The 25,592-nt window shown below is 43.8% G+C and overlaps 1 protein-coding gene across 1 annotated transcript in view; it reads left to right on the top strand.

Moving 5' to 3' along the window:
* Positions 1–25,592, top strand: part of PTPRQ (protein tyrosine phosphatase receptor type Q) — a 414,802-nt gene that overhangs the window by 280,500 nt on the left and 108,710 nt on the right. Inside the window, exons 41-42 of the mRNA XM_029597117.1 lie at positions 4,137–4,278; positions 5,803–6,072. Of these exons, the coding sequence (XP_029452977.1) occupies positions 4,137–4,278; positions 5,803–6,072 (412 nt within the window). The remainder of the gene's footprint in view (positions 1–4,136; positions 4,279–5,802; positions 6,073–25,592) is intronic.

Below are 25,592 nucleotides of genomic sequence, written 5' to 3'. Positions count from 1 at the left end.
GTTCCCTCCGAGGCCGCTCCGATTTCGGAGCGGCCTTGGAGGAAACGGGTTAGGCAGCGTGGCTCGGCGCGCACCGGCTATACAAAATCAATAGCCTTGCGCGCGCCGATCCAGGGATTTTAGTGGATACGCGCGGCTCCGCGCGTATCTACTAAAATCCAGCGTACTTTTGCTTGAGTCTGATGCGCAAGCAAAAGTAGGCTGATCGCGCTTCTTTTAAAATCTACCCCTTTGCAAATAGTGTGCACTATTTCTGAATAGTGCCCTGCCTGCAAATAGTGCACACTATTTCTGAATAGCATGCACTATTTGCAAATGGTGTGCACTCATTGGGGCGGATTTGCAGAGCCCTGCTCGCGTAAATCCGCCCAAAACCGGGCGGATTTACGCGAGCAGGGCCCTGCGCGCCGGGAAGCCTATTTTACATAGGCCTCCCGGCGCGCGCAGAGCCCCGGGACTCGCGTAAGTCCCGGGGTTTTCGGAGTGGGCGTGTCGGGGGGCGTGTCGGGGGGCGGGGCCGGAGCGCGAGACGTTGCGGGGGCGTGTCGGCAGCGTTTTTGGGGCGGGTACGGGGGCGTGGCTACGACCCCGGGGGCGTGGCCGCGCCCTCCGTACCTGCCCCCAGGTCGCTGCCCGGCGCGCAGGAGTCCCGCTCGTGCGCGGAGATTTACGCCTCCCACCGGGAGGCGTAAATCCCCCGACAAAGGTAGGATGGGGGTTTAGACAGGGCCGGGCGGGTGGGTTAGGTAGGGGAAGGGAGGGGAAGGTGAGGGGAGGGCAAAGGAAAGTTCCCTTCTAGGCCGCTCCGATTTCGGAGCGGCCTAGGAGGGAACGGGGGTAGGCTGCGCGGCTCGGCGCGCGCAGGCTATACGAAATCGATAGCCTTGCGCGCGCCGATCCAGGATTTTAGCCGATACGCGCGACTACGCGCGTATCTACTAAAATCCAGCGTACTTTTGTTTGCGCCTGGAGCGCAAACAAAAGTAGGCTATTCGCGCTCGTCTGAAAATCTACCCCAAAGAGTGAGCACTAAAAACAAAAGAAAAAAAAGGAAATTTCATATTTTGCAGTTGTGTATTTTTAAAACTAATACTGTAAGATTATACTGTTGCTGTAATAAAAAGTATTTCGAAAAAAAAATGTCATGAAATGAAAAACAATGTAGGACAATGTCATTGACATTCTCGGTGTCATTTCAAAGGAAAGGACATCCCTACTTTCGGCTCCTTCTCCCTCCTCATTCAGCTCTGGTGGAACAGTTTCCCTCCTACCTAACTCAATAGTCTTGCTTTCCACCTTTCTACAATAGTTCTCTTCTGCTGGGCCTGTCCTAACCCCATCGGCATTAGGAGAGGCCCAGGGTTTTCCTCTATCACGGCCATCAAAATGCCTTTTTCACCTACTGCTCAAATACAGTACACAAAAATATTAAGAAAGAGTTTCTAATGAGATCTTACTTTTGGAAACGACTGTCCTATTGTCACTGTCTGTTATTATTGTTAATAGTATTATTATTAGTTGTTCTATTAATAATGGGGTAATTTCCAAAAGCTTGTATGCATGTAAATGACCTTTTTGAAAATGGGCCCCCGCGGTTGTACATGTATAAGTGTGTGTGAAAACGATTGTGCCCATAGTTTTTCACCACTGCAAAGAGGCATTCCTGGGAATGGAGTTGGGGGTGGAACGTCAACGATGATGGTAACGTTCAAACCGGCTCGAGGGTGCACATGTGTGCTCGCGTGCGTCGGTCCGTGCCCAGGAACGCAGCTGTTTTAGAACTTGTGCACGTATATACGCACATGTTATAAAATAGCCTGGCCATGCACACATGTGCTCCAAACGCCGCCTCTACCATGTAAATCGGGGGATTTTAAAAGGGGCACGTGCCGAGGCCATTCCCAGTTTTACCAGTTCATCCTCAGTTTGCCCAGTTAAAAGATAGGTTTTCCAGACCCAACTTGCTTTAATAGTCTTCACCCCCCCGTTATCCCCGACTCATAAAATCTCGCAGATCTGCCTGTTTTCTTTATTTTACACGGCATCCATAGAAGAAGGAAAGTTATGCAGCCGGGGCAAGGTCAGGTTGGCGCCATTTTGGAAAATGGCGCTGACCGGGCCAGGTGCAAAGGTGCATCTAGCCCCGACGCGAGATCCATTTTAAAGTAGGGGGGTTCTGGAAGGGGTGGGGGTGAGGAAAGGTGCAGGGGGCAGGGAGGTGCTGAACTTTATTTCTTTTTTGGGGGTGGGGGATTGGTAGTGAGTGATGTTGGGGTGGCCGTGGGGGGGTTAATATTGAGTCACTTCAAGGTGGCTGGAGCATAGGAGCTGGAAGTGAGTGCTGTTGGGGGGGCAAGGGGGTGGGGGGTTGGTATTGGGTCACTTTGAGGGCTGGGGGTAGGGGCTGGTAGCGAGTGATGTCGGGGATGACAGTGGGGTGAGGGGTTGATATTGAGTCACTTTGGGGGGCCAGGGGAGATTGGTAATGAGTCACTTTGAGGGAGTGGGTGGCTTTGGCTTCGGGGGGGGGGGGGGGAGGGACTGCCACATCCATAATTTAAACATATTGTTCTATTTTGGAGGAGCTGGGGCTGCCTAGACTGATGGCCCTGGGTTGAAACAGGGGTCAGTACTGAACCCCGCACAACTTCCCCGTTTGGCTGCATTTTTTAATTTTTTACATTTTTCTGCTGCTTTAAATGTGCAGCAGGAGCCTCAGGACCCACATTAAGTTCCCGGGCCTCCCATTGCACACTTAATGCTTTTTAAGGAGGTGTTTTTATTTTATCGCTGCTGACCACCTTCTTGCATTCATGCATGCAAATCACATGCAAAGAAGGTCATTGTAATGGGGAGGGTATCTGGGCGGAGAGATGCAAAATATCATGCATATCGTGCGATATACGTGATATAACGTGCGTTAGAGCCCGGTATGTTAGCTGGATAAATGCTGATTTTCAGTGTTATCTAACGTAGGGCCGGATTCATCAACGCATTTTCCTGTAGACACAGAATAGTAGAAATGCCTTAGTGAATCAGGCCCATAGTCGGAAAACTTTGGGGCAGCGAAGAACTGTCGTAGAGGTAACCGGATAAACTTATCCAGCTAGTTTCAGAATAAGTGGTGATATTCAGCAGCACACCTGTGCTGCTGAATTTCCTACTAAAATTAGCCAGATAAGTTTATCTGGCTAACTTTGCTTGTCAGACCACTGCTGACTATTGATTTCTCAATACTTTCTGTAGTACATTAAAATGAGCAGCTTGAGCAGTGGTTCTCAACCTGGCCTTTGAGGAGCACCTAGCCAGTTTTCTGGTTATCTATAATGAAGATGCATGAGATAAACTGCATGCACTACCTCCACTGTATGCAAATATATCACATGCATCTTCCTCGTGGATATCCTGAAAACCAGGCTGACTGGGTGGTCCCAGAGGACCGGGTTGAGGACCATTGGCTTAGAGTCTGCAAACAGAATGTTATAGATTTTCTCTGACACTGGTGCTGGTCCCAGACCATCAAAACCAGAATGTGGGCTTTTAAAAGAAAAAGGGCCTGCTGAAGGAAAGGTACTAGATAAGACTAGAGTTTAATGATATCTATTATTTCTTGCAACCACAAATTGGCATAAATTTGAAAAGGCAACGAGCCAAATGCTGAGCTAGCTGGTCATATGACACACATTTTCTGATCAGTAAATAATTATGAACATCATCACCAGTTTTCGGTCCATACATGCTGTATTTTATGTGGCATCCCCTCAAAATACAAAATCATGTATTTTGTAGATAACAAATCAGCTTTTCTGTAGTTGACATTAGCTGGGTTTCTGTTTTTTCACTTTGCAGAGGCGTATTAAATGGGGCACAGGAAGATCTTATAGAGAAGATAATTAAGCTCCTACTGTTTGCAAATATTAATATTTTAAATTACACAATTAAAGTTTTTAAAACATAATCTTTCATGCAGAAAGAAATAATGGCGTAATTTTCAAACAGAAATGTGTCATGAGCACAAAGTGGAGAAGATTTTTTTTGAAAAAGAAAAAAAAAAAGGAACACGAGCCATGTGCGCACTGAATTTAGCCATCTTCTTGTGCTGCTCTGTCTGTTAATATCTGTTTTCTCTTTATCAGAATCTTTCAGGTTTACAAACCGAAGGCGTTCTTGTTGGATTCAAGCCATTCAAGGCTTACTTTGTCAGTGCATCAGCTTTTACGAAAGTTGGAAATGGAGACCATTTCAGTAACACGGTCAGCTTTACCACAAAAGAATCAGGTTAACCCTATTTTTATCAGCTTACGATAACAGATAAATATATATGTTTTTATAAAGCAATTTGTAATAATGGGAGGAAATCATTTGAAGAAAAAGAAACAAAGGGAAAAATACAGGTCCAAAAAACACAAAACTTATCTCGACATGTCACAGCTAAGTCTCACATGGTGGATTCCAATCAGATCAATGAAATAGGGAAACAGATTGAAATTCAAAGCGTTTTCCTTGTTAACAAAAATAAATTATACATCTTGGTTTACAAGCACTACATATATTTATATTAATCTCACTTCTGAATATTTAAGAAATTTGGGAGACTGAAGGGTACTGTATCCTCACCCCAGTTTGGTCATTCAGAAAGAGGCTGCTGTACTAACCCGCAGTATTTCCTGCGGGATAGCACCGTTTTGCGCAATTTTGCAATGGCTGCAAGTGAGTTAATTTGCATCCATAGCACAATTTCTTGCAGCACGTTCTGCGCACTGCCATGGCTGGAAACCTCAAATGTTTCTGGGCGTGGCGGTGTGCAAAACATTTTGCAGGCTGGTGGCCCCAGACGGGGGGGGGGGGGGGGGGTCCACAATGTTGTGACGGGACTGGACAGACGTTCCCAGGATCTTTGCAGAATCCCTCTTTTGAGCACAGTAGAGGGCAGAGCTGCGGGGAGTATATGAAGTGTCTTACTTATTAGCAGTAGTTAATATTTATGATATAAATCAAAATATACCCAGAATCGGTCCAAAAATGTCGTGGGCAATTGTACTAGGGGTTTGCACAGACAATTTTTTTTTTTCATTTTGCTTTATTTTTCATTTTCTTTCCTTTGCTTTGTTGTTTTTGTTTGTTTCATTTATTTCAAGTGAAAAAACCCCAAAAACAAATGAAATTAAAAAAAATAAAACAAAACTTGTCGGATTGTACTGGTTTCCCGCATGCACACATGATACCAACCAATCAGAACCCCCCTCCTGGGCCCTCTCTGCATCGCCCCTGACTCACACACTCCCTCCCCTTCTCTTACCCCATCTGTAGGCTTTGAAGATTATTCAAGGGCTGGCGCCATTAGGGAAAATTGCCACCAAACAAAATGGCGCCAGGAATTTTAAGGTAGTTATTGATACTGGCACTGGCCTCGGGTTCATCACTGCCATTTTTTGCAATTGCATTGATCTGGCAGGAATTACTGAGGATTGCTCCTGCCCATCAAGAGTCTTTAAAGCCCATGGATGGGGTAGGAGGTTGGGGGCATGTCAGGGGATATACACGGAGGGTCCGTAAGGAATTAAAAAAAAAAAAATGAAAACAAACAAAACTTTGTTCTTTTTTTCCTTTAGAAAAGGAAACGAAACAGAAAATTTCATGAACATGTCCCGTTTCATTTCCAGCAAAAGCACATCCCTATAGTGTACGCAGATTCCTAATTTAGCATAATCAAGCCCTGTATTTATATTACTTGCTCCATTATGGCATGATATTTCTCTGCATCGGGGGTGTTAAACTTTTGTTACGTATATTTCTTTTAAGTTCCGGATCTTGTCCAGAACCTTCACTGCGTGGCAACCAGTTGGCAGTCAGTTCTGCTCCAGTGGGATGCCCCCTCCAGGCCAAATGGACGGATTACACATTATATCATAATGCTTCAAAAACTGAAGTTTGTGGTGGCATCTGGTGAGAACGTGTACACCGTCAGAGAGCTTCTTGCCAACTCCTCTTACCAGTTTACAATAAAAGCCGCGACATCTGCTGGCGAAGGAAAGGAGCAGACATGCATTGCCACTACATACCCAGAAGAAGGTAACATTTTATCCAGTTACTTGTCTGAAGTACCTAGGCCTAAGTAAGGCTAGTTTTTTGTCACATGTAAAACAGAACTGCAAAACACACTGAGTATGGAGGCTGGTCTTTTCTACTTCGATCCAACGTGTCCTATGTGCCTGAAAAGTCCGCCTGTTGGCATTGCTGTTGAAAATCGAAGGCCCTGTTTTTTATAAAACCAAGGCAAGTAGTCATTGCATCTTTTGTCATCACACACTGCATGTACCCACATAACCAACACCAGCTTAGGTATATTTTTGTGCATTGGCTTATTTGAACATAACGATGGAGGAAAGATATATGCCCGTGGGGGGCAAAAGAGCAACTGGGGGTCAGCTGGCACCATTTTTCAAGATAGTATCAGAGGGGGAGGAATGATTTGGGATTCCTTCTGCCCACTGAAGACACCCTACAAGTAGAGGTAAGCTAGAGAAGACCTAAGGGGAGCTGTCACCAAAGGGGAGGGGGTAAAAGGGGTCTAGGGTAATGGGTTAAGTGAATGGGCTTTACAAGGGGAACCTTTTTCCAATTTTTTGGACTGGCCTGAGAACAGTGGGGATCTGGGGATGTCGAGGGTCCATGGACCACCATGGACATTTTTTCAAGATGGGGCGGGAGGGGGGGCTTTTAAAAGGAGTTGTGGCCTCTTTAAAAGATGGTGGTCCCAGGATGGGGAGCTACCCTTGTGTGTTGCCTTGATGGGAAGATGCAATATTTTCAGCTGTGGCAATATACAGGAAATTCATGTAGGATTTACTAAACTGCAGCATTCAGATTCCACAGTTTAATAAATCCCACAGTAATTTGCCCATGGCAAAGCAGTGAGGAAATGCTCTGTTTTACCATGGCTTAGTAAACTGGTCACTTGTGTTTATCCTCTATCCTTATGAATTCTGTTATCATTGTTGCCTTCACTACCTCTTCTGGGATGCTTGGAATGCCCTCCCGGAAGAAGTGGTAAAGACAAGAATGGTGATTGAAATGATAATGGTAATGGAATTGAAAAAGCAGTGGGATAAACATAGGATCCCAAATGGGTAACTTTTGGAGTAACATTTCTGCAGAGGGCATGGGGGAAGCCAGCACAGAACTGTGATTACAACCCCTAAACACTATGCTAGGCAGACTGGATGGACCATTTTGGCCTTTATGTGCAGTCGTTTACCATGTTAGACACAGATTTAGGTATACATTGGTCATTAGAAAGTTACCATCCCTAACATTACTTCAATATTCACATGCCATTTAATCACTTAACTGAAGTTATTTGTCTAAATGACAAAACAGCGATATTCATCGCTGTAAGTGGCTACGTTCTAGCCACGTTATGTGGCTATATTCTAGCTGCAAAAATTAGGGGCGGGCCAGAGGAGGGCGGGAGGCATTTCCAGGAGGAACGGAGTTATCCACATAAGTTATGCAGCTAACTCTGGTTGCGCCATAGGGCTGTCCTAAATTTAGCCAGATATACGTATCCGGCTAACTTTAAAATAGCCCTGTGTAATCAGTAGTGCAGCAGGACCGCTAAATATCCCAGTTAGGCCTGGATTTTCCTACGGCGCAGAGCTCTTTGAATCGCACGGTGGCGAGGGGGGGGGGGCGAAGTGGGGGGGGGGGCGGGCCTGCGAAAGCCGGCAGCGATCGCACCACCGTGGTGTTATCGCTGCCGGATTTCGCACCCAGTAGCGCCATCATAAAAGGTGGTGCTATTGGGCGCACTACTGGCAGCGATAAGGGTTCTTACCTTTTTGCCGCCAGCGATGTTTCCGCCACGTCCACCCCAGTGCCGCCCCGACTCCTCTTCTTCCAGTGCCAACACCGCCCCGAATCCTCCCCGATTTAGCTATCACACGTGAAAAGTCCCTTTTCGCGTGTGATAGGGTTAGAAAATGACCCCTTTAATTAGCCACTCTGTGGCTGAATATTGGCCCCACTATTAGTAAGGACCTGAAGTCCTTTACATTTACACAAAAAAAATGTATTCTAAGAAGTAGCTTACCAGAGGACAAAAGATTTTGCTATCATTGACACTGTTATTGTGGCCAAAGATCACTGTAAGCATTCAAGGTCTGAAGTTGAATGGCAGACTGAGCCTCAAAAGTTTTTTTCAGCTGACCACTTGTTTTGGCTTGAGTGCTGAGCTCATTTCTGTGAGCTTTGAGGTAATAGAAGACTGGGAGGTGCAACCATTTTAATGCCTCCATGAGCTGGGGAATGGTCAGATACTAGGGCCCTTTGTGGTCAGAATGGTGAGATTTCTCCCTTGCATGCTGTCTTCTCTCCAGAACTACATCCTCTAAAACTGCTTTGGAACATCTTACTGACACGGAAGACTAATAGTTCTGATTACACAGTCATGTCAGTTTTCTGCTGTTACGGAACTCTCGGTTCTCTTTTGACTTCCTTATCTGGAACGTAGTAGGTCTCCCACTACTTCCCTTCACACTAATAAGCAACCACCATTTGCCAAATTTTATTATATATAACCTTTGGAAGACAGCAGCAGAAATCAAGAGAAAAAGAACAAAGCATGCTTGACTTAGCATGATCATGTTATTTAGCTTCCCCTTAGTAAATAACATGCTCATGCTAGTTAGTCAATGCATTTTTGGGGTTTCAGTGCACAAGAGCAATGCAACCATGCTGTTGGGGACATACTTTTACCAAGCTCATGCTAAATCTTTTGGCATCATTTGTTCAGTTCATTTTTAGCATGAGTGTTATAGGAAAATGATTTTTACATAGGTCCAATTTTCTATTTATTTATAAAAAACATTGCACTTTAATATCTTCTGTTGCATTTCTTTAACCTTCAGTTCCGACTGCGGGCGTAAATTGAAAAGGACTTTTCCCATTCTGTGGAGATGGAGTAAAAATCTATATTGAATAAGTCTCAATAGCTGTAAAACAGTGACATTATTAATAGAATGGGGGTTTTTTTTATTTTTATTTTTTAATTTAGGAAACAAAGCTCAACAGAGTATTCACATGAATTGCATTGTGATGACTTTCTGCTAGGAATTGGAGATTCACGGTTCAGAATGGAAACAGTTTTATAGCTGTTGTCAACTTCTTATTAATGGTAGCCTAACATTAGTCACAGTTACTCTGCCAGCACTGAGTCATTGAAAATGCATTTATTTTTGACATAAAGTGAAATCAAATTTGCTTCACTGTCTCACTGCCTAGTGTCTGGCCTTAACATTCCTCACTAAGATTATTTCTATTTTTTTTTTTTAATGTAAACTTGGCTAGTGCTGAGTACAACTAAACATGCGGTTGAAATTTTTGTGGAGATCAGTGTTAGCTGCCTGATCTAGCATTAATCTCATGCTAGAGGAGCATATTCTGGGATCAGTTTGTTGCCGTATTATTTTTAAGCAGGCATTCACTCTGGTTGAAATTTTTCTCATTCCTTACTTCAAGATCCCCACTGTGCTTCTCCATAGCCTGAGGTTCTGTCGCTGAAGTATTAGAAACATGGGTTTTCCTCCTTACCGAACTGCAAGGTCCAGTTAGAGAACAGTCTACTTAACCATTTTACGGAGTCAGAAAAATAAATCATGTACTTTATCTATGCTTATAGTTTAACATTTCTTTTACAGAGCACTTTGAGATCTTAAAGAATCGTTGCTCATTCATGGGCCGGGTTATTTCCTGACCATTGGGTTAGTCAACTAACAAAAATGTAGAACGCCATTTCCAAAGGGACTTTTGTGGGTAAAGTAGTGCTTTACCTGCAAGAAATGGCTCTTTACAAAATTCTGCAACTGATACATGTATAAGCTTGCATGCATATCCGTTGTAGGCACGTACTTTAATGCACCTAGGTGAAAATATGCACATGCTCTCGAGGGTTTTAAAATAGTATAATACAAGTACATGTTACTTATTCATATATATAATATTTCCATATGTAGAACCCCTTTGGAATTTCACTTATATGTGCATAAATGCTCTTGGCAAACCAGGTGCACTATATAGTAGGTATAACTGAATGCACATAAAGGTGAATTTTAAAAGCCCAGCATGTGCCAAAACTGGAGATACGTGAGTATGTCGGGCTGGCGCACGCCAAGCGGATTTTAAAAGCCGCCTATGTACGTGCATATTTCCTGGTACACGCACAAATTTAAAAGTCCAAAAAAGGGGCGGGGATGTGCGTGGTAATGGGTAGGGCATGGGCATGCCTGGATTTATGGATAAAACTGGCACGCATAAGCACTTGCCGGGGTTTCTACCGCATAATTTTACTTTTACTATGCTACTTTTGTAAGTCCCCCAAAAAATATAGGCATGTCAGCAGGGTTTTAAGGGTGGGGGTAAGAGAGCAAAAGGAAGGCTATTTAACTAGGGTGGTTAGGCACTCCTGTCCCTTACCTGGGTGAACTGGGAATGAAGTGGTTTAACTGGTAATTGTGTCAGAGCACGTTTCTATTAATGTCCCCCTACTTATGTGGTAGAGGCGGTATTTGCACCTATATACGTGCTTCCATATAAAATTGTGCACATGTGTATGCGTGCTCGGCCTGTTTTTTTTAGAGTGTGCGCATATTCGCGCATATGTTATAAAATGGCTGCGTCTATGCTCGCAAACAGCATACTTGCATACATGTGCGCCCAAGTGCCAGTATTAAAGTTACGGTCATAGTGTTGCTGGGACAATTTTCAAAGTGGACTTACAGTGTGTGCCTAAGTCCATTTAGAAGATTGGAATAACTTATGTGCATATTTTCCGGCTAACTTATGCATGATGTTACAAAATGACCCTACCCCCTACTGACCAGCAGGAAACAAACTGATGACCTGCATTAAAAAATGGAAACTGTAAGCATGCCTATAAAAAAATTGCTGTTTTATGATCATGAATAAATGATTTTAGTATTATAATCTATTATGTGTAATTTAAAAGCAGAATGCTGCAGTGTGGGTAGAGACTGCTCTAAGAGTAAGGTCCTTCGACAAATAAACTAATGTGCACTGTTTGCAATTTTTTAAAAGGGTTTTATGAGCTCCCCAGTTTTGGGTTAAAACTCTCTGTAAAATAAAAAAAGTTCTTCTAAAAAATAATGGGGCCGATTTTAAATAATACGCACGCGGGGTACATTTGTGCGCGCTACCCGATGGCGCACAAATGTACACCCGATTTTATAACATGCGCGCGCTGCCGCACACACGTTATAAAATCCGGGGTCGGCGTGCGCAAGGGGGTGCACACATGTGCACCGTGCACGCCCCAAGCCCGAGGGGAACCCCGATGGCTTTCCCCGATCACTCCAAGGCCGCTCCGAAATCGGCCTTGGAGGGAACTTTTTTTCCGGCCCCCCCCCCGCCCACCTTCCCCTCCCTTCCCCTATCTAACTCACCCCCCAGCCCTAACTAAATCCCTCCCTACCTTTGTTTCAAAGGTTACGCCTGCCGGGGAGCTCGGGACCGCCCCCGGACTGCCGCCACGCCCCCGGCCCCGCCCATGCCCCACCCATATTGGAAAGCCCCAGGACATACGCGCATCCTGGGGCTTGTGCGCGCCGCCGAGCCTATGCAAAATAGGCTCGGCACGCGCAGGGGTAGGTTTTCGGGGGTTACGCGCGTAACCCATTGAAAATCTACCCCGATATGAGTAAATATGAAATAAAATTGGACTTATGAGATAAGACAGGATGTGTATGGTACATTCTGAAGACTTGAAAGTCCTACAAAAAGAATATATAAAAATAAGATAAAGCCAAGAAATACAAAACTTTTTTTGCGGTATTGTTAATGAATTAAATGTACTACTGGGGCTTTTTTATATTGATGATTGGATAATCCTTAGAATACATTGTGAATTTGGTCTGCTATTGATTGATTAATTTAAAAGCAGTACAGTTCACTTATACATGTGCACAGTTTCACAAACTATTTGCCTTCGCAGGCCTGCATGTCTGCCTCTATTGTTGTCTTCGGTTCCTTGCTCCCTTTCCACATGATAGCTCTCTTTCCTTTCCCTAATATCTGGCTGTTCACATGATAGCTCTCTTTCCTTCCCCTAACATCTGACTGTTTTGGCCCTTTGGACATTTCCAGCCTTCATAAGACTTTTCTTAGTTTCGTGCTTCCCACCTCTTCTCGTGTCCTTCTGCTCTCTGTTTATTTATTTGTTTTATATATCCGTCATTCCATGTGTGAATCACTAGTTCATAGCGGTGTACAGGTTTGACATTCATAAATAAATAGTGAAAAACTGAGGTAGGCTGTTGTATGCTGCGACACCGGCTATCTCTTTTTTCTCTGCTGATTCTTTTGAGTGAGCCTCTGTTGGCAAGGAGGGAAACGGACTTAGTATATTTCATTTGCACTAAAAGGCCAGTAATGTGGTTTATCTACTTTGCAGGGTTCATGGAGTGGTGTTAACCACCAGGACCAGCAGCTTTCTAAATAGCAAATGGCTCAACCTAAAAATGGCGACCTTGATCACTAGACCACCACTAGATTTGCCACTTGTTAATAATGCTATAGATTTACACTGTTTGCAGCCGGTGATCACTGCCCCCCTAAGGTGGATGTGACTGAAGGAATAATTGAGACTTGTGAATTGGTTATTTACTCTTTCGGATATAATAGAAAGACTAGGGGGCACTCCATGAAGTTAGCATGTGGCACATTTAAAACTAATCGGAGAAAGTTCTTTTTCACTCAACGCACAATTAAACTTTGGAATTTATTGACAGAAGATGTGGTTAGTGCAGTTAGTATAGCTGGGTTTAAAAAAGGATTGGATAAGTTCTTGGAGGAGAAGTCCAATACCTGCTATTAATTAAGTTGACTTAGAAAATAGCCACTGCTATTACTAGCAACGGTAACATGGAATGGACTTGGTTTTTGGGTACTTGCCAGGTTCTTGTGGCCTGGATTGGCCACTGTTGGAAACAGGATGCTGGGCTTGATGGACCCTTGGTCTGACCCAGTATGGCATGTTCTTATGTTCTTATGTTCTTATGTTCATGTACACCTTTTAGTGTACTCAGCTGTTTGCTTGGATATGTTTTGTTTAATTCTGCCACTGACTAAGAGGAAAGTTGGGAAAGAAGCATTGCTGCCTTAAATAACTTGTATCTGTTCTCTAGCTGGCAAGAATAAGAAGTTACAACATGATAAGCAGGGCAAAGATTTTCAAGTTTTTTTTGCTATTCTTCACTATTGCTATTCTTCACCTTCCTTTTTAAATTGGATCCAGTAGTAACTTAAAATTATCATTGGTTATGAGAGATTTTTCTGACATTACATTTACATAACATGAAATGCACGGTATTTCAAATTTATTTTTGTGTACTAATGATTAGCAGCATTTAAGTAATAGTCATCTTATCCAACACTGTACCGACCAAAACAGGTTGTTTATAAGGCTAGTTGAGGTGACCAGATTTTAATTTGGTTCAGATTTTCTAAAGCTGCTTCAAAATAGAAAAGGCGCATAATGTGCTAGCCCACCAAAACAACAATTAGCTAAAATAAATCTTTTTCTCAGTGGAAAAGGATAAACAGTGGAGTGCCTCAGGGATCTGTACTTGGACCGGTGCTTTTCAATATATTTATAAATGATCTGGAAAGGGGTACGACGAGTGAGGTAATCAAATTTGCGGATGATACAAAATTATTCAGAGTAGTTAAATCACAAGCGGATTGTGATACATTACAGGAGGACCTTGCAAGACTGGAAGATTGGGCATCCAAATGGCAGATGAAATTTAATGTGGACAAGTGCAAGGTGTTGCATATAGGGAAAATCGGATCCAGTAGTTATGGTAGTAGTTGTAGTTACACAATGTTAGTTTCCATATTAGGAGCTACCACCCAGGAAAAAGATCTAGGCATCATAATGGATAATACTTTAAAATTGTCAGCTCAGTGTGCTGCAGCAGTCAAAAAAGCAAACAGAATGTTAGGAATTATTAGGAAGGGAATGGTTAATAAAACAGAAAATGTCATAATGCCTCTGTATCGCTGCATGGTGAGACCACACCTTGAATTCTGTGTACAATTCTGGTTGCCGCATCTCAGAAAAGATATGGTTGCGATGGAGAAGGTACAGAGAAGGGCAACCAAAATGATAAAGGGGATGGAACAGCTCCCCTATGAGGAAAGGCTGAAGAGGTTAGGGCTGTTCAGCTTGGAGAAGAGACGGCTGAGGTGGGATATGATAGAGGTCTTTAAGATCATGAGAGGTCTTGAACGAGTAGATGTGAATCGGTTATTTACACTTTTGAATAATAGAAGGACTAGGGGGCATTCCATGAAGTTAGCAAGTAGCACATTTAAGACTAATCGGAGAAAATTATTTTTCACTCAGCGCACAATAAACCTCTGGAATTTGTTGCCAGAGGATGTGGTTAGTGCAGTTAGTGTAGCTGGGTTCAAAAAAGGTTTGGATAAGTTCTTGGAGGAGAAGTCCATTAACTGCTATTAATCAAGTTTACTTAGGGAATAGCCACTGCTATTAATTGCATCAGTAGCATGGGATCTTCTTAGTGTTTGGGTAATTGCCAGGTTCTTGTGGCCTGGTTTGGCCTCTGTTGGAAACAGGATGCTGGGCTCGATGGACCCTTGGTCTGACCCAGCTTGGCAATTTCTTATGTTCTTATGTTCTTATTTGGGTGCCTGTGATATCAATGAATGTTTGAAGATGAAAGCTTTCCAGTCTGCTGTGTACCCATTGGGACTAATGAGGGCCAAAATGATTGCTTAGAGGAAGAGCCTTACTGCTCCCAAGAGTGCATATCCTTAAACATCTGTTTGCTTTATAAAAGCATCAGTTCTACCAAACCACTGTGTGGGGCTTCTTTTCACTAATAAAGATTTAATGACATTTAGTAGATCAGTCCCTGGAAAAGTAGATAATAAACGACTAAATGAGTACAGTAGAGAGGATCCTACAAGTCTCAGTTGCACTGTAACTTTTCTACTCAGTAAGAACACAGTGAGGTCTATAAGTTTATTGGGCTCTATTTTCAGAAGAAATTATTTCACTCTGTATCTATGGCATCACATAATGTAAATCCTTATAGAGATGTAGAAGTGCTGGATCTATTATCAATACTATTGTTTTAAAGGCTGTTTCTGCTCAGAGGTCAGTGAGTTTTAGACTGTTCATGAATTAATCGGTGTAGGTATGGACTGATGATGATATTTCTTGGTGTCGCTATGGCAAGTCTTTTAACTACAGAGGATGACCACTTCATCATAGCCTAGTCATGCTTGGAGAAGAAAAAGAAGTTGTGTAATTTGTACAGGAAGTATGGAATGATGTATTCCAATTAATACCATCTGTGGAAGGAAAGATTGTGGGTTTTTGGTCATTCTGAAAGAATGGAAATCTGATTCTCCATGCTTAAGTTATTGTAATCCTGTTTGCATTTGTAACCCAATAGTGCACTTGTCCTAGAATTGGCTGGTTCAACCTTCTGCTCATCAAACTGCAACACAGATTTATTGAGGGTAACTGTTGGTCATTTGAATCGTTCCCTCTGATTACCTGCTGCAGTGTTCTGATGAGTGATTAAAATCTATTGGCTGATTATTTTTTGAATACTCCAGTCTTGGAATGTATTTCCCATTTGCACCTTCTGTATTTATGATTCAACTTTTCCCAACACTTTACAAATGTAGAAGGAACTCTGTAGGGGCGGGCAAACAATTTAGAGGAAAAGGCACATCTAAGCAACAGGGCTATTAGCCAAGTAACCAAGACCAAGCAGAGCCAGAAGAAACGTGCAGTGCTCATAGCTCTAGTCAGTCAATAATACTGCACTCGCAGCATCTGCTCTACATCTTTCTCAAAAGCTGAAAACCTTGCACAGGGATCACAGCTTTGTCCTGCAGATGGAGCTGCAGTGACTGAATCATAAGCCTAGCAAAGCTCAAAGAGAGCCGGCACATAGGTGTCGTCTGCGCTGATGAACCAGTTTTGTCCTGTTCATTCATCGTATCGTAGGTTGGCCGAATTAAATGCAAAAGGCCTCCCTTGTTGAAAACAAATCCAGCACAGATGTGAAACTGACTTCAGATAGTAAGTTGGTTCTGATTTTGTAAAGATGTTTGAAAATAGGAAAAGAGAGGCTACTTTGTTTCCTCTCTACAAACTACATGAAAGAAAAAGTAAGCCTCTGACTGGCTTGGAGGGATGTCTTATTTTGCATTTTTGGGTGGTGAGAGGACCAGGGTCCTGAGCCAGGAGCTGGGCTTGCTTTGCTTATGTACACATTGGGAAGGATGGTGGGGTGTAGGCTTGAAGAGGGCTCTTTTTTTGGGAGAGAGATTTGGTACAGGAGAGGGTAGTGGATGCCTGGAATGCCCTTCCAGAGGAGGTGGTGAAGACGAAAACGGTGAAAGATTTCAAAGGGGCACGGGATAAACACTGTGGATCCCTAAATGCTGAAGGATGGAAATGAAGAAAAGAGTGCATGGGGGTAACTTGCTGGCGCGGCCCTTACTACCCTTAACCAGTAAGCCTTCATCCTCTTGATTCAACACCATCATGGCTCTCTGTGGCATCAGTGGCAGGGGGAAAGGGGAAACTGGATTCGAACAGCTACCAACGAGGGTCCTGACTTTTACGGTGTGGTAAACTGATGAGCACGGGGGTAACCTACACGGCGCAGCAGATACTACCATAGGCTTGCTGGGCAGATGGATGGACCATTTGGTCCTTTTCTGCCGTCATTTCTATGTTTCTATTTTTCTGTTTCTATGAGATTTTATGCATCTTGGGACTTCCTGCCGCTTTCAGCATTACATGGGTGGGAGCCAATGACCTCAGCACAAGTTAAACCACAACTCCTGAGTTGCAATTATCTTCCACAGCTAAACACGCATCATAATGTTTAGTGTGATCTCCGTTAAGTAATTTGAATACAGTACTTACAAGCTTATTTTCATGCATTTGCCTGTGACACATCTCATTACTTCCTGTCATGTGTTGCACCGGATGGTTTCCATGTTACTGATAACATGTGATAATGTGTTTTTAGCATGGATCGAGCTCCAGAACTGGCATTTAATTTTGTGCTGTCATTACATGGCACTCAGACATGTTTTGAATGAAGAATTTTCTTCATTTTTTTTTTTTTTTTAAAAGGGAAAATAGTCTGCCACCTGAACTATTTAGCTAACAAACGCAACTTTATTTTTTCTTTAATGCAGTTAATATAGAAGAAAGAAAGAACCCTCCCCCCATATATTTAAAATAATTTAAAATGATACTAGGGATATGAATTCATTTTCAGGGGACGTGCTACACGGGGCGAATATTGGCTCTGCCGAGTGAGATTCTGACCAGCCAGAAGGCAGTAAAACCTCGGCCAGCCGCTGTTCCCCAGATTTGTCCTGCCCTCGGCACAGGCCTAATGAGTCAAATGACAAATCCAGGCCCGCGCAAAGGAGCACCAACAGTGGCATGAAGACCCCAAGGCACCAAAAGAGGAACAAATGGCATCAAAAACAGCGGACTGAACACTCCATGGCACTGAAAGTGAGGCAAATACACCCCAAGGCAGCACTAGAGGAGAGGGGGCAAAGTAACCCAAACAGAGGTGTGAATACCATAAGGGATGTTAGAGGGACAAAACAGCATCAACAGTGACATGAACACCCCAAGGCTTAGAGTGAAGGGTATGACAGTAGGCTTGGGGATTTGAGCGTTACAGTACATTCAGTAGTCTGAATTAATTCACACAGGGGCGGTTCTATAATGAGGCAGGGTGAGGCGGCTGCTTCAGGCGGCAAGATTTTGAGGCGGCAAAATTGCCCCCTGAAACCTTCCTGCCACAGCCACCTCACCCTGACTTTATTATGCCTTTTTTTTTTTACTTCCCGGCGGAAGAGAAGAAGAGGGGCTGCTGGCACTGCGGCCCGAAGAGAAACCCGCCGGGTCCGTGGCACAGCCATCCCGCGTGGCTGGAAGACAGCCGTGCAGGGCCGGAAGAGAGGCCTGCAAGGCCGCAGCAGAGCCCATCCTGGCCGGCGGTGGCTGAAGAATGAAAGAGGGACCGCCGCCGGGGCCCATGCCAGTGGCGGTCAAAGAAATGGGAAAGGAGGCCACGGGCCACTGCCAGAGCCCAGGTCGGTGGTGGTGGAAGAATGCGAAGAGGCACAATTTGTGTGTGTGTTGGGTGTGAGGCAGCCTCTTTGTGTGTGCGTTGGGTGTGAGGCAGCCTCTTTGTGTGTGTGTTGGGTGTGAGGCACTCTGCTTGTGTGTGCGTTGGGTGTGAGGCAGCCTCTTTGTGTGTGTGTTGGGTGTGAGGCAGCCTCTTTGTGTGTGTGTTGGGTGTGAGGCACTCTGCTTGTGTGTGCGTTGGGTGTGAGGCAGCCTCTTTGTGTGTGTGTTGGGTGTGAGGCAGCCTCTTTGTGTGTGTGTTGGGTGTGAGGCACTCTGCTTGTGTGTGTGTATGACAATCTCAGGAGGACTGGAAATCCAAAGTTCCCAGGTATGGAGAGTGGGAGATTTTTTTTTATCCTTGTTAGTTTTAATTATTGGATGTGATGTATTTGCTGTTTTGAAATATTTTATTAGTGTTTGGTAATATTTTAAACATTTTTATATGTGTTTTTAATTGGTTGAATTTATCAGCGGATTTGACATTCTTTTTATTGGTATGTTTAATGTTTTATATTTCTTGATTGTGTTGCATTGCTTATGCTTACAGGGGTAGATTTTCAGACCCCGCGAATAGGCGTACTTTTGCTGGCGCATCAGGCGCAAGCAAAAGTACGCGGGATTTTAGTAGATACGCGCGTAGCCGCGCGTATCCGCTAAGATCCTGGATCGGCGCGCGCAAGGCTATCAATTCCGTATAGCCGGCGCGCGCCGAGCCACGCAGCCTATCCCCGTTCCCTCCGAGGCCGCTCCGAAATCGGAGTGGCCTCGGAGGGAACTTTCTTTTGCCCTCCCCTCACCTTCCCCTCACCTTCCCCTCCCTTCCCCTACCTAACCCACCCACCTAACCCACCCACCCGGCCCTGTCTAAACCCCCCCTTACCTTTGTCAGGGGATTTACGCCTCCCGGAGGGAGGCGTAAATCCCCTGACACGCCCCGAAAATGCCGCGCGGTTCGGGCCCGCCCCCGACACCCCCCCCTCAGAAAACCCCGGGACTTACGCGAGTCCCGGGGCTCTGCGCGCGCTGGTAGGCCTATGTAAAATAGGCTCACCGGCGCGCAGGGCCCTGCTCGCCTAAATCCGCCCGGATTTGGGCGGATTTAGGCGAGCAGGGCTCTTAAAATCCGCCCCACAGAGTTTAGCTTCTTGTGATTTCCAATTCAATTTTTGTCTGCACGATTCAATTTATATTTTATGATCTCTTCTGTATTTGGTGAGAGTCTATCTGTGTTCTGCTTGTGTGACTGAGACTTTAGTTATTCTGCTAGCATGTAATTTCTGTGTAGGGATTTACAATAATAGGAGGTGTATTGGTGTTTAGGGCCTGATGTAATATTTGCAGTTTGGCTTTTTCATAGGTTGAGTGCTAGCAATTAAGATATGGAAGGCTTATTATATTGGAATTGTTGTTCAGTTTTTTCCTGGCTTTCTGTGGGCTAAGTCCACACCCAATGCACTTTACCATAGGCCTAATACCATATGGGATTCAGTAAACTGCCTTGATTACTATGAGAAAGGTAGTTTATTATGTCTATTAAACTATTATTATTGAAAGTGTGGGTTGTTTTTTTTTTTTTTTTGCAGTGTATGCCTGTATAATATATATGTTGTTGTAAGAGATATTTTTACTTCAGAAGACTGTACTTGGAATGTCTGTTTTCCATATGCAATCTGCCTTTTTAGTTTGGGGAAGTTAATACATTTTAAAATGGAAAAGACTGCATAAGTTTTAATTGTGTGGGGAGGGAAGGGAAGGGGGAATGAAAGGCTGTAAGGTTTGTGGTAGGGCATCTAATACCCTTGCATCAGCCCTAAGAGGGAGTACGTCACACACACACAGACTCCCACCATTCACCAACCTCTCACACCCCCAGGGAGCAGATCCTGGAGAAGGGTGGGAGGCAGGCAATAGGGAATGGAGGACATAAGAACATAAGAAAATGCCATACTGGGTCAGACCAAGGGTCCATCAAGCCCAGCATCCTGTTTCCAGCAGTGGCCAATCCAGGCCATAAGAACCTGGCAAGTACCCAAAAACTAAGTCTATTCCATGTAACCATTGCTAATGGCAGTGGCTATTCTCTAAGTGAACTTAATAGCAGGTAATGGACTTCTCCTCCAAGAACTTATCCAATCCTTTTTTAAACACAGCTATACTAACTGCACTAACCACATTCTCTGGCAACAAATTCCAGATTTTAATTGTGCATTGAGTAAAAAAGAACTTTCTCCGATTAGTTTTAAATGTGCCCCATGCTAACTTCATGGAGTGCCCCCTAGTCTTTCTATTATCCGAAAGAGTAAATAACCGATTCACATCTACCCGTTCTAGACCTCTCATGATTTTAAACACCTCTACCATATCCCCCCTCAGTCGTCTCTTCTCTAAGCTGAAAAGTCCTAACCTCTTTAGTCTTTCCTCATAGGGGAGTTGTTCCATTCCCCTTATCATTTTGGTAACCCTTCTCTGTACCTTCTCCATCGCAATTATATCTTTTTTGAGATGCGGCGACCAGAATTGTACACAGTATTCAAGGTGCGGTCTCACCATGGAGCGATACAGAGGCATTATGACATTTTCCATTTTATTTACCATTCCTTTTCTAATAATTCCCAACATTCTGTTTGCTTTTTTGACTGCCGCAGCACACTGAACCGACTATTTCAATGTGTTATCCACTATGACGCCTAGATCTCTTTCTTGGGTTGTAGCACCTAATATGGAACTTCTATTTCTAGACCCAGGAGGTGGGGCAGCCAAAGGCCACCCCGCCTCATTAAACATTTCTCTGGTGTTCTCTAGTGCAGGTACTGAATGCTAAGAAAAAAAATAACAGGCCCAAAAACTGAGTGGTTAGAGCAGTGGGCTGCGAACAAGGGAAGCCAGGGTTCAAATCCTATTGCCATTCCTTGTGATCTTGGCCAAGTCACTTCACCTTCCATTGCCTTCCCCCTGCCCTGGCCCTTGGTGATTTCACCTGCACTTGGCCATGGGGGGGGGGGGGGGGGGCGCGATATTTCATCCTTTGCCTCAAGCAGCAGTTTGCCGTGAACCGCCCCTAAATACACATAGAGCAGACTGTCCCGCTTGTTATATAAAAAGCAGACAGTGGTATCAACATCCTCAGAAACTGAGAGAAGGCTAAGGCAGGAAGCACAGAAGTCAAATTCCAATGTATAGAATGAGGTTTCTAGGAAGAAGAAGAGTGGCATCAACACCCTAAGGCGTGGAGTAAGGAGTGTGGAAGAAAACCCATTGGCATAAATGCCTCCAAGATATAGAGTGAGGGTAAGGACAATAAGCACAGTGGCATCACAGTCCCAAGGGATCCAGTGAAGGGTAAAGCAGAAAGTAGAATGGCATGTACAACGCAAGGCATAGAATGGGTTAAAGCAGCAAGCATAGTAGCATATACACTCCAAGCCATTGAGTGAGAGGGAGGCAGCAAACATAGGGGGTCATTTATCAAAATGCGGTAAGGCGTTTTTGCATGCATTAAGGGCTTATCGCATGCGATAGGCCCTTAACGCATGGAATAGCACCATTAGTATGGTGCAATGCAAATCCGAAAAGGAGGAGGAGTTAGGAGCAGGCTGGGTTTGCCAGTCTGCGAAGTGTTATTGCACAGATTTAATGCCGATTTTAAATACACCTTTTTCAGTAGCATTAAGCTGTGCGATAGCTTGCGTTATGGGGTGGCAGTGCATTTTGCTATGTCTCCTGAAAGGCCTGTTTTAGTAGGTTTGAAGCTCTGAGAGAGAGAGAGAGAGACACACACACTAGCCATAATGTCCTCTCCCTAGATAGTTATTTGTATCCATATGGGAGGCCCACCTAGTAACTCGAGGTTTAGGTATTAGTGTAGGGGGCTAGGGTGTAGGTTCCACTTTGACATTCAACGTGAGACATACAAACAAAACAGTGGTCTCTTGTGAAGATTTGATGACCTACGGAGAGAGGAAACTCACCCAAAGATGAGATTTGTGCAATGTTCTCTCCACCTAGCTTGATGTTACCCAGGTAGAGAGTCCATCAAGCTAGGTTGAGTGAACCTTGCACAAATATCATCTTGGAGTGAGTTTCCTCACTCCGAAGTTCCTCAAATCTTCACAAGAGACCACTGTTCTATTCGTACATCTCACGTTGAATGTCAAAGTGGCCCCTAACCCCCTACACTAATAACTAAACCTCACCTCAGGTTACTAGGTGGGCCTCCCATAGGGATACAAATACCTATCTAGGGAGAGGGTATTATGGCTAGTCTCTCTCTCTCTCTCTCTCTCTCTCTCTCTCTCTCTCAGCTTTGAATCTACTAAAACAGGCCTTTCATGATATGTGATAAAACCTTACTGCCCGCTATCACTAATGAAAAAGAGGAAGTTAAAATCAACATTAAGTCTGTGCAATAGCACTTCACAGACTGGCTAGCCCAAACTCCTCCTGTTTTTCAAATTTGCATCGCACCATACGATGTGGTGTGATCACGTGCGATAACGGGGCTTTTCGCGTGTGATAAGCCCTTAACGCATTTTGATAAATGAGGGGGTTAGATTGTAAGCCCTCTGGGGATAGGGAAATACCTACAGTACCTGAATGTAATCTGCTTTGATGTGCTGAAAAAAAAAAGTGGAATATAAATCTAAATAAAAATAATGGCCTTGATGGGTTCTGCGAGATAGTGTGTGACCACACTTTTCTCATCTGCTAGGGGAGGGGGGGGGATCTCTTGGGCTGACAACCACGGTAGCTATGGCCTGTGTCAGAAAAGCCCACTTTCTGCTGGTCATGAGGACAGATAAAATAGTGGGAGAAAGTGGTATCTGAAAGGGTTCTGTTCATGCTGACAGTGACTGTGATGCTGATAGTGACTGACTCGAGCTTCACCTGCTATAACTGCTGTAAATAAGCTACTATACATATCCTTTTATATACTCTATATTTCCTCATTAACCGTTATAATTAAGCTACAATGTTTAACCCACGCCATTTAGTCACTTTTGTAAATACTGTTACTTTCCTCTACCTTTCTCAGCTGCTATCTTTCCTCCTTTACCTTCTCCCTCTCTCCCCCCCCCTTTTTTCGCTCCTGCTCCATCACCCACTCCCTGTTTTTTGTAACTTTCCTCCTTTCTCAAGTTTATTGTAAACCGGCGTGATGTGCTCGCACGAACACCGGTATATTAAAAGCTGTTACATAAATAAATAAATAAAAATATGCACCGAGGTTTGTCACCTGGGTGTGCAGCACAGATCGCGTGTAGCCTGCTGATCTGCCTCTACTAAAGCTGCTGCCTGCACCTGAGTCAGTCAGCTGCCACCACACGCTGTCGGGGTGAGGTAAGGAGGGCGTGCATAGCATTCTAGCTGGTCCAGATGTCATTGGGAAAACTGATGCTACCCCTCTCCACCTGGGTCAGCTGCATGCAAGCAACAGCACTGAGGGCTGGATTTTAAAAAGGCTACACGCGTAAATCCAGCGTTAGCCACCCTCTGACAAGGCAACTTCATTCTCGTATCTCAAAGTGACTGTGAATGGAGTCAGAAATTTGGCAGTTCTAAAGATCTCCCCCTTTAGACCACCACTGAATTCATATGGTTATTTGTGCCTGCATACAATGAGCATGCTTTTTAAGATCCTCTGTGGCATCATTTTTCAAAGATGAAGGGCATCCTGCTATGGTTTGGCATATGACAAAGTGACTTCTAAAGTTCGCCATAAGGAATCAACCTATTTAACTACACTACCATTATAGCCCCTGAAGCAGTTCACGTGTGAGCGAAACTCGGCCTGAGTCAGGCGGTTTGTAAAGATTTATGATAATAAAGAATCCCTGGTGTTTTTACCGATCCTCTACTCTTTGGTCGTAACTTCTCCACTAACCACCCTATTGAATATGGTCCTCCCCATTTTTTGTTTCACTATAAGCCACTGGCTATCTAATAATATTTTAAGAGTCTTCACCTGGTTAAAAAGCATACGTTGTAGTTAAAAATATTAATAGAGAGAAGTGGTTTAATTTTTCTTGCTGGGAACAAATAATTCTATCACACCCAGGTATGGAGTAGAGCATATAAGTACATTTGTCCATTAGTATCACAGTATAGACAGGTTTAAAATAATATTTAAAAAATATGTATGCTCTCAAATGCTTTCCAGACAGAAAAAAATTCCTTTTATTTATAAATTAGTATAACAAGATATAGAGTTTATATAATTAAACTTGTGCAAAAATATTTTTAGGTTGCAAGTCAGTAAAAAATATACCATGTTTGATATGGGATGCAATAAACGTTAGTGAGTACAGTAAACCAGCTCCCTGATAGTGCGCCACATTGCATTTAGTGTGCATTAATCCCTAAATGCAATTTCTACTGTGAATAGCAGGAGAATATTAGGTAGCACTGGAAAAACTAGCTCCTAGGTTCACAACTGAATGAAAATAAAGTCAGCACATAGGATTGCTTGTCATCACTGAGGGGAGAGGTGGTGGAGCTTTTGAACCCCAAGGAGAGGAGGTTAAAGAACAGAGAGCTCAAGAAGAAGACAAATCAGACATGTGTGCGTTTCTCTCATCTGGATGTATTTATTGTATTTCACTGTTATTTTAATTGTAAACTGCTGTGAAGGCTAACGCCAATGTGGCGGTATAGAAAAATCAATAAACTATAAACTATCTGTCTATTGTGTTAGTAAGGGTCTTGAAAAAGTGGTGTAAGAGGATGTGGTTGACGAGAGAAGGAGGCATGGAAGGGGGTGACCCAGAGACAAATTTGGTTGCCCTGACTCAAAAGGCCCTATTATCTATGCATTCCCCTCCTCTACAAGCCCACTTTAGTGTAGACCCACAATAGTTGGATAACACAGTTTGTTAGTGCCTCAGATTTGAAAGAAAAGAGCTCTGCACCCAAACCAAAACAATTGGTAAGCTCAAAAAAGCTTATGAGGCCCAGATTGCTGTTTAGCATTAAAACTTAAAATGCCTATAGTCTTTGGCTGTGCTAATAATGCCAATAACAGTGACGTCTTTTTTCCTCTGTTACCTCTGTTACTCTGATGCTTGGAAATATATTTGCATTGTGTAAATAAGTGCAGATATATTTTTAAAGTCCTCAAGTGTATATTGGTGCCTCTCCTTTGTCACCTCTTCTCTCTTTACCTTTCCCTCCCGCTCCTCCATCTCTCCCCTTTCCTAACTCCACAACTCCCATAACTCTGCTTATTTCAGCAACCAGATCACGTCCATCTGTCATCCGCAAAGCTTCCAGCCCCACCAGATCCATCCGCTTGATGCCAGAAATGGAAATCTGCCATCCCTTACTCTGTAGAGCACCCACATCTAACCATCCACCCTTTGTAAGCAACCTG

Source organism: Rhinatrema bivittatum, chromosome 4 (genome assembly GCF_901001135.1).
Source record: "Rhinatrema bivittatum chromosome 4, aRhiBiv1.1, whole genome shotgun sequence".
NCBI classification, from domain to species: Eukaryota; Metazoa; Chordata; class Amphibia; order Gymnophiona; family Rhinatrematidae; genus Rhinatrema; species Rhinatrema bivittatum.
Note: the sequence above shows the minus strand (reverse complement) of the source record. Positions and strands in the feature narration are given on the sequence as shown.